General features: G+C 33.4%; 1 protein-coding gene across 3 annotated transcripts; it reads left to right on the plus strand.

Annotated features, from left to right (window-relative positions):
* Nucleotides 1-921: 921 nt before the first annotated feature.
* Nucleotides 922-6210, plus strand: LOC113229344. Of its 3 annotated transcripts, XM_026462902.1 has the most exons (5): nt 953-1061; nt 1170-1284; nt 1501-1679; nt 2245-2382; nt 5553-6210. In XM_026462902.1, the coding sequence occupies exons 1-5, from the start codon at nt 978-980 to the stop codon at nt 5697-5699; spliced, it is 663 nt and encodes a 220-aa protein (XP_026318687.1). In that variant the 5' UTR covers nt 953-977; the 3' UTR covers nt 5700-6210. The 3 variants fall into 3 exon arrangements, with proteins under 3 accessions (XP_026318686.1, XP_026318685.1, XP_026318687.1); XM_026462901.1 differs by lacking the exon at nt 5553-6210 and adding an exon at nt 3330-3780 and having other exon boundaries at nt 922-1284; XM_026462900.1 differs by having other exon boundaries at nt 925-1284.
* Nucleotides 6211-9554: the final 3344 nt, after the last annotated feature.

Consider the following 9554-nt stretch of genomic DNA (forward strand, 5'->3'; position numbering starts at 1 on the left):
ACGGGGAAACTTATATAATATCATGGAATGTAAATTGGAAACGAGATTCGAAAGTTGAAGAAAAAGTGAAACAGGAATCAGGCGAGGAATTATGAGATGTAAATAAACATGGTTTAAATAAAGAATAAATACTATTCAATTTTATAAGCCGATTCGGTTCGTTCTTGTCAAATTTTTATTACTCCATGGACTCCATTGCCTTGGGTTGGTCGGAAAATTTCGCATTGAACTGTAAAACTGCAAAATAACATTTTATGTAAAAAAATAATAAAATAAAAGGGACTTTTTATTTTATTTTGTCACATTAAAAATTTGCATTTGATTCTAATCGATCTTAAAAAATCGAAATTGATCCACGCAATAAATGTATCCCAAAAAGATAGAAAAAAATAATGGAAATGTATCCACAACTTAGAGGATGGCGAAAAAAAATATGGAAATCCACAAATTAGAGGATGGAAAAGTCAAGGAACACAATATATTATTGGTTTCCAACTTAGAGAATGGAAAAAATAAAGGTTTTGTCTAAAATAAGCTAAGAGGATGGAAAAAAAATAAGTTTTCCAACCTTCTTAGACTATGGAAACTTTTTCCATCGTCTTCTAAGCCAACCTTAGAGAATGGAAAAAAATAATTTCCAACCACCTCGCCACAGTTGTCAATGTCAAATTGACAAAACGTTTCTGGCGTCGGGGCGATTCCATTTTCTTTGTTGTCAATTATTTGGCAAAATAACACGAAGGAAGTTACGAGACAAGTAGATAAAATTTGCACTCGATTTTAGATGTAATTTGTAGCGTTTAATATTTAGAAGCATGCTTTGTTAAAATTAGCTTAAAGAAAAATCATATCAAACGTAAACATTCCAAGAGAAATAAACTTTGTAAATTTATTTATGTGAACTTGGTACTGTTGTGATAAAAAGTTGTTTGCATAAGGCTCTTTGTTTCATTATTCAACTCGCTGTAGTTCCCAAGATGGCTACTACAACTAAAATATTCGAGTTTTTTCGGAACTTAAAGTCAGATGCAGTGCCAAAAGCCCCGCGCCCTGAGAAACAGGATCCAGACAGTGACGTCACCGACACACAGCAAGAACATAATGAAGAATACGTGGAACAGGATGAAGAAGAGATTGTGATCAATTTAGACGGCTTTAAAGGCACAGAGAATCCTAAAACCAATAAAAAGAATTTTTATAGCACCAACAAGAAAAAACAGAGTATACCAAAAACGGATAAAAAGACCAAGCAACATACAGGTTTTAATAATGTCAATACTCAAGGTTGGTATCTAATTAACAATTTATTACATTACTAATAAGTTATGGGTGCTTTCTAACTTAGTCAAATATTCAGGTCTAATTTTATGTGACTGTTGTTCGGGAAAGCCCCTGTCCTCAATATGATATGACACCATAATTAACATTTTATAACCATGTAATATAAATTTGTGCAACTATCTAAAAATGAAAATGTTATATCAAACAAATCTATTGCAGCTACAGGCAACGTGATAAACATAGTGGGCTCACGTGATTTGCACTTTGGAAATGAGTTTGTGTATTATTTAGGCCCAACTACAATGCCTAGTAATCAGCAGCAACGAACGGAAGATCCAGATAATTTAAAAGTTAAAAAATGCAGCCTCATAACACTTCTTTTGGAGGCTAAAATAAAGGTACGAAGAAAAATCATTTTATATATCATTGGCCTATTGCCGTCTGTAATTAAATTATGTTGCTGGAAAAAGAATGATTAACATAATAGCCAATGTTAAGTTGCTAATTCTACTGTCCACTAACAAAAACGTGGCTAAGTGACAAATGGTCACATATATGATTTAAATAGCAAAAAATAGAGCACAAATTTCTGTTTTAAAAATAGTTAAATTTAGTTAACGTGTTCGATTTATCGCAACTTACCCTAACTATGCATCGCTGAAATATCATTAAAAAACCTCAATATTTTAAAAATGGGTTATGATTTTCCATGATACCTGATGTAACTCCACTTATGCCATTTTTCCGTGAGGGGTGCGATATGATCGCATTCATTCTTTCTCCTTATACATTGCTCACACTAACACAGCCCCTACATCTGTAATGTAGAATACAGGAGAACAGCTCCTGGATTTAAATTCTAAGATTTATATGCTATATGTGATGGGTAAATCATTTTTTAAATGAATCACTTTAGATTTTGTTTCCCGCTTTGATTTATCTTGTTTATCATGGTTATTTCAGCCTGAGTATGAATACCTTGAGTATATCTCCAAAAACTTGGGTAAGAATTGGTACAGCTTCTTTAGATTCCTCGGATACAGTCAAGGACGTATTGAGACTTGTGAAATAGACGAGGCAAGGAATGGAGGAGTATCAGAGGTAAAAATTTACATATTTTAGTATAGATACTGATTAAGTTACTATTAATATTGCTGCATAATGAGGATCGTCACTTTTTTTTTATTGTAGCTTTATAGCATAGTTTCCCAAAGTGGTCCCTACCCAGTGGGCGCAGAAGAGTCCTAAGGTGGCTGAAAGTGCCTACGAAGCAACTAGAGAGCGTTGATCGCGTCCAGGGGTGCTACCGCATTTGAATAGATAAATCAGAATTAACTATTATACTGCCATCCACTAACTACAACGCGGCTAAGTGACAAATGGTTAAATAACAGTTTCAAATACCAAAAAAAGGCCACAAAACTCTCTTTTAAAAATTAGTTAACGTGTTCGACTTGTCGGAACTTACCCTGACGATGCATAACTGAAATATCATTATACAATTTCTATATTTTAAAACTGGGTTATGGCTTTTTATGATATCTCAAAAAAATATTTTGACACTTAGCCGCATTTTAGTTACCGGACGGCGGTATAAACTACACTTACATACATTTTTTTTTATTTGTGATTTTTGTGTTAATGAAATACATGTTTTCAATTATATCTGTAGCGGTGGGGCCTTGACATTTTTTTATCTTGCCTAAGTGGGCGGTGAACCATAAAGTTTGGGAACCTATGCTTTATAGTATAACAAAAATAATTAACAACTGTTTTTGATTTTTTAATCGGTAAAAAATGAATGAAATACAGCGATTTTAATGCCGTAGTCCTGTGACGTCTTCTGTCGCCATAGGATCCCGCCCGGCCGAGTCAAGCGGGCTCCACAGGGAGTCGCAGTCAATCCCCTGATTCATCCACTACACACCACAATATCTTTCGAATTTCTTGTGGTGGTAATACAGTGTCATCCTCATCACACACAAATATTGCATTGTGTTAAAATGCAAGAATACACACGTGTCTCTACCTAGTAAACTGTTTTTTAGGATTCCGAGAGACGCAAATTTAAGAAAAAAATGGTGTAACGTAATGAGATGATGAAAAGAATTTCCTCCACCAAGTAAAAGTGTTTTGTACTGTTGCGAAGATCATTTTGACGTAACAAACATTGTAACCAACTATAATTAAATAAATAGTAGTAATATTTAAATTACACGTAAGAACATGTACTGATAGTTATTGTTTTTACAACCCCCTTTTTGAGCTGTACAGTCTTCATATTCAACGTTTATTGTCTCTTCACATATTTCTTTGCATTTCAAAAGCAACACTTATTAACTCCTTTATGCTCGGGCGCTATTTTTGCTTTAACAGTACAAATCGTCGCCTTACTTTCACAAACTCGTATCTTAAAGCACAAAGTTACTGAAATACAAAAAATGGATTGTATATAACAGATTTTGCAGGCTGATTCACATCACGTTTCCTTCATATTCACACACTGGCTTTTACCTATTCTAAAAATAATGCACCCAAACTAACACCCTTGATAAGAAAATTAAATTAAATTGAAATTTTTGCGTTCTCCTGAATAATCACTCTTTATAAGATACAAGTTTGAGAAAGTAAGGCATCGAAATGTCACCTTCCCTTCTAACCGGAAACCATCCGATTGCAGCATCTCCGTACATTTCGCGCACTGGTCTGTAATAAATCCTAAGGTGATTTAATAGACAGACATTCATTAGGTATTATACAAAAAATATTGGTTATTAAAATAACAGTTAGTCCACGTGTAAGTCGATACTTAAGATTTATTTGAACTATACTGCTGGCGAGGATATATAGATGCTGAGCACATTGCGCCGGGCGACGCAGTGCACTGTGCCAGGTCGAAACGTTCCGCGTAGCACTATCGCTTCATAGCGAATCATAGGGTCGTATTCCAGAACTCTACTCAATGCTCAGGTCAGGACTTGAGCAGACTTGAGTATGATTTCTAGCACTGGAAATACGACCCTAATAATATACCCTACCCTAAACCCTAATAATAATACGACCCTCAATGCTCAAGTCAGGATTTGAGTATGGTTTAAAGCACTCGAAATCATACTCAAGTCCCTGCCATTAGGGTCGTATTTCCAGTGCTAGTGTTTCCAGTGCAATCCTGACTTGAGCATTGAGTGGAGTTTTAGAATATGACCCTTAGTGTCATACAACTATGTTATTTAGGCAAAATATTTACGAAAACTTGCAAGGTCCTATGTTAAGTTTATTTTGTTATTCTAACAATTGAGTGCCTATATTGCAATGGCTATTTAGTAATAATTTTAACATATAAGTAGGTATTATATATTAAATTAAATGAAAAGCTTGTAATATTGTGCACTGTTACATATTTATATATTTAAGTAGGTAAGTGAGCCTAAAATAAACTATATAGGACTTCTCGAACATCGGTTCTAGAATAATTCGCATCATTTAAAAAAAATTGCGACACGGAACTGAAATTATCTGATTGGGCTTCAATACTAACCGAACTCTATAGGGTTAGGATTTTAATACTGTAATTGTTCCTGATTTTAAAACAACTGAGCAGAGTGATGAATTCACTCAACTAAAATGATCCGAATAACGTGTCTTCTTTAGCTTTGTTCACGCAATGCCGATAAGTGATATCATGACACGAAACCGGGCAGGCGCCTGCATTTCGGTGAAGCCGAAATATAATTGTAACAACTTCGCTATTTCTTAATGGATTGAAATCATTTCAAAAGTTAAATGCTCGTAAACGTAAAACTCATGCGTTGTAATATTTAAATATCAATTCTATTTTTTACGGTTGATCCTCATTAAGCTATTAAACCATCAAAAACATTTCTTCATTGTGTAATTATCTAAGCGTAATAATGTAAATTTATGCCATGAGTTTTTGTATCTTTTAATCCGAAGATAGCACAAATATACCAGCTCTTATTCTTATTTGTCAATAAAAACTGGTGTACATAAGCAAACCCATAAGTGATAAGTAAAAATACACTTGCTTGATAACTTGATGCTCTTTATGTTTTAATATTTTTTTTACTTGCCCAGCTATGCACTTCAGCTTATCACTCACTTACTTTATTAGTGTAAATTTTTAAGTAAACCACATAACAAATGGTGGTTGCCTAGGTCTCTTTAAAAAATAAATATTGACATTTTAGCTTTAGACAATGCGCACTAACAGTGTTATGTAATTATGTACCTATGTAACAAATTACTTACAGGCTCGTTACAAACTCCTTTTGGACTGGCAACGCAATGACGAAGATGGCACGTTAGGTTGTCTTGCTACAAAACTGTGGCAACATGGGGAGCGACAAATTGTTAAGGATTTAGCCCTTATTTATAACAAAAATCACAAGAAACTTTAATTCTGTATAATTGTATTTCGTGTATACTCATAATGTACTGACGTTAGATTATTTTACTATTTTCTACAGTGGAGAGTACATGAAGCTTAACACTGAACCATTCTTATTGTATGTGGCATAGAATTGAAATTAAATTCTAAAAGTCAAGTTTCACATGCTATAGGCTCTATACATTACATTGGGCATGATTGATAAGGTAATGTTTGTCAATTAATAGCCAATACAGCAACGGATGTGTCATTTTATAAAAATATTTTTAATTGTAGAACAAAAATAATTGCTAACTGTTTATACTAAATTAGGCTGCCAAATTGCATATCTGTCTCTAATGAATTAGAATTAAGTTTTTTCATAGCATTATAATAATTTTTTTTTTTTTCAATACAGCTGCTGTATATTGGGAGATTAATTGGAAATTACTGACTTAATATAAATAGATTTATATTGTTATTTTACTTTCTACTTGTTAGTTAGTACTTACTAGTTTGTTTTATCGGTCTGCACTATCCGGGCTTGAAATTCATCAATAATAATGTAATGAACATTTTTTTTTAAGAAGTGTTATAATGCTAATTGTATAGGACTTTTTACTATCGAAGCTTCGATTTGTATAATGATTACCTATTTATTAATTATAGTATTTTATAAATATTTTTATGAGAACAATGAATAGCATATAATGCTATATAAACATTTGTTTTATATACTTATCTAGAGTTTTAGTATTTTTATATTCTATATTTGTATTTTGTAGCTTCTATATTTCATAGGTGCTATAAATTTTTTAATATATTTTTTTTACATTATATCTTTTTTCCTTTTTTTCTTCTTTTATAAAGGATAACAATTTGCTTTATATCATTAACACAGTTCACCATTAATATAATATTTTAACACAGGTAACAATTTTAACTTCAGTACTGCTCTTTAAAGATCTTTTCGACAGTCCACATCCACACCTTCGAAAAGATTTATATAAGTAGAGGGATTATATTATGTGAGTAATTTGCCCAATCTACGAGTCTGTCGAATAGGTAGCGAATGTTCCAATTCACAAAACTGTCGAATCCAGATTTTGTTTTGTACCATACAAGCGGTTGATATGATGACAACTGTTGCTTACACTTTGTATTTATGACTAGACTTCTGAAAATTGTTGGCAACTAGGGCAGTTCTATACCGAACAAGGGACTTAACACATAAAAATAACAATATAATATTAATATTTTACTTGTATGGGAAAAAGGCATAATTTATAGGTGTATTTCATATTTAGAGGTAATTATGCTATGCCAAATGTGATGTACAAGGAGAAATAGTTTTGTTTACATTTCTTTTTATGGAGTGCCTAGGTACCTAAATACCTAATTAATCTAGAGATTGTTGTGGCTGTGGAGAGTTGGAGAGCACTGTTGCAGAGTACTGCCACTTTTGCCTTGCTACAGTCGGTTAAAACAAAGAAGGTGAGATGGGAAATGTTAAATAAAACGATGGTCAATTTGTTTATGAATGACGTCACCAAGATTTTGCAGTCTTTGCTCAAGAGATAAAAGCTAAAACTTAGGCTTTACTAAATAATACAAGGCCTAGTCACTCACATTCGTCCAATTACTTTACGGCCTCTGCAATAATGTATAATTTTATTATTTGGTATGTAAACACAATGAGTCTTTTTTTAGGGCTCCACAGTGGAGCCCATCATCACCATAAATTTAAAAGCTCCAAAACCTTATGTACACCTAATGTGAGAAATTACAAACTCCTGTAGTACAGACGGCATTTTTATATTAATTTGTTAAACTAAGTCATTCTTACAACCTATATCTCAACTTTCTTTGTGCATGAGATGTAATTAAATGTGTTATTATCTCGGAGAACAAAATTTTAAAATGATTTCCTTTTGTGATTTTAGTAGGTAATAGTAAAAAAACAGTTTTCTTTTTAACCGACTTCAAAAAAGGAGGAGGTACTCAATTCGACCGAATGTACGTATGTTTTTTTTGTATGTATGTTAAGCGAGGACTCCAGCATTTGTGAATCGATTTTGATGATTCTTTTTGTTGGAAAGATGATACCTCAGTAGTGGTCCCATTTAAATTTGAAGAAAATATTCCACCTCTGTGGGTGGCAAACTACGGGATTGATGATGATAATAAATAATAGTAGTAAGTAATAGACAATCGATCGTTTTTTTATAATCTGTACTAAGGCTCAACTCACATTGGCTCAAAGTCGAAGCGTCGCGATGCGTCATGTTTTTCGCCTATAGCATATTCATCTCTATTTTCCTAGTTTTTTATTGTTTTTTTTCTATATTTTCTTCGACGAATTCGAACGAAGTGTCAAGGATATAAAAATGGCCGGCGCCATGATATCGGAAAGTGAAAAATTAAACTATTTGTGTTAAACCGTTGCCCGGAAATTAGTTACATTGGCGATTTAATAGATGTTTTGCCAGAAAAAGAAAGAACCGTAGAATATTTAAAAGTAAAATAAGAATGAAGAAAATCCAAAATGTAGACGAAGAAATGCCGAGTAGCTCGAACTCATTCAAAGTGGTATCGGAGAATAAGCGGACATGTTTTACCTGCGGAAAAGTTGGGCATATACAAGGAGATGGTTGGAACAGAAATCGCGGACGCGGACGCGGACATTATGCTCGAAGTCGTGGTCATGAACGTGGCCACTACAATTTTGCACCAAATAGAGGTAGAGGCAATTACTATAACATGGAATATTATAAAAAGAGCTTCCACACATGTATTGCGAACAGTGCGACGATTAGTGTAGATGCTCCAATTAAGGCAGTGAAATAAACTAATATTAACATAATCCAAGCATTTTTATTATTTGCAGAAGACATTTTACAGTGTCAATTTTAACCATAGATCTACCAACCATAGTGTATATATATATATATATATAACATTCGTCCATCCCTACAATTTACAACATCTCCTCGATAAGCCGCCGAGGTCGCCTGATGGTGCGTTCATGGCGCTTTGATGCTCGCTGTAGGGACGCCGTGGTAGGTGGCGAATGCGTAGTAGCAGCGCATGGCCGCATAAATAAATTGGCTTTTAGACTGTGGATGTACAGACCATATAATAAATACTGACGAATATTTCGACAAATATGTAACATTAAAAGAACTAATAAACGTAAGGGTTGGAGATGGAAGAGTATTGAAAGCGACAAAGGTTGGAAGCATTACAACTTGCTTTCCTGTTTATAGGAACAAAAACAAAGTGATAATAGACAAAGTATTTTATGTAAAAGAGATGAAAGCTAACTTATTAAGTTACTCGAAAATAACGGATAATCAAAAATAGTTTCGACAGGATTTTTATCGAAAATATATAACATGAATAGAGAATTAATAGCATTAGCGAAGAACAACAACAAACAAGACAAGATGCACAATTTGCCATTTAACAACTACAGGACGAAAGCAGAAGATATATTAGATATTGTACACGGATGTTAACGCACCCCCTAGAACTACAGGATACCAAGGAGAAAAATATTTTTTGACATTTATAGATGATTATAGCAAGTTCGCGAGAGTATATTGTATTCAATCCAAGGAACAAGTATATGAATGCTTCATAGAATACGTCAATCAAATGCACAATATTACAGGGAAAACTATCAAATAAATAAGATGTGACAACGGGAAGGAGTACATAAATAGTAGAATATTTCATTTCGCAAAAGAAAAAGGAATAAATGACCAAACCTTGCCAAGCATATGTTCATGAATTAAATGGTACAGCGGAAAGATATAGTAGATCGATAATGGATATGACACGATGTCTTTTAGCTGAAGCAAAGGTTGACAGACGTTATTGGCCA

The sequence above is a fragment of the Hyposmocoma kahamanoa genome, unplaced genomic scaffold, assembly GCF_003589595.1.
Source record: "Hyposmocoma kahamanoa isolate Upper Pololo Valley unplaced genomic scaffold, ASM358959v1 48125, whole genome shotgun sequence".
NCBI lineage: Eukaryota > Metazoa > Arthropoda > Insecta > Lepidoptera > Cosmopterigidae > Hyposmocoma > Hyposmocoma kahamanoa.

Excerpts from the sequence above, each read along its gene's own strand:
- LOC113229344 (XM_026462900.1), top strand. The coding sequence starts at position 978 with ATGGCTACTACAACTAAAATATTCGAGTTTTTTCGGAACTTAAAGTCA. Across the intron at positions 1,285-1,500 it reads TAATAATGTCAATACTCAAG|CTACAGGCAACGTGATAAAC; the intron begins GTTGGTATCTAA and ends AATCTATTGCAG. Across the intron at positions 1,680-2,244 it reads TTTTGGAGGCTAAAATAAAG|CCTGAGTATGAATACCTTGA; the intron begins GTACGAAGAAAA and ends TGGTTATTTCAG.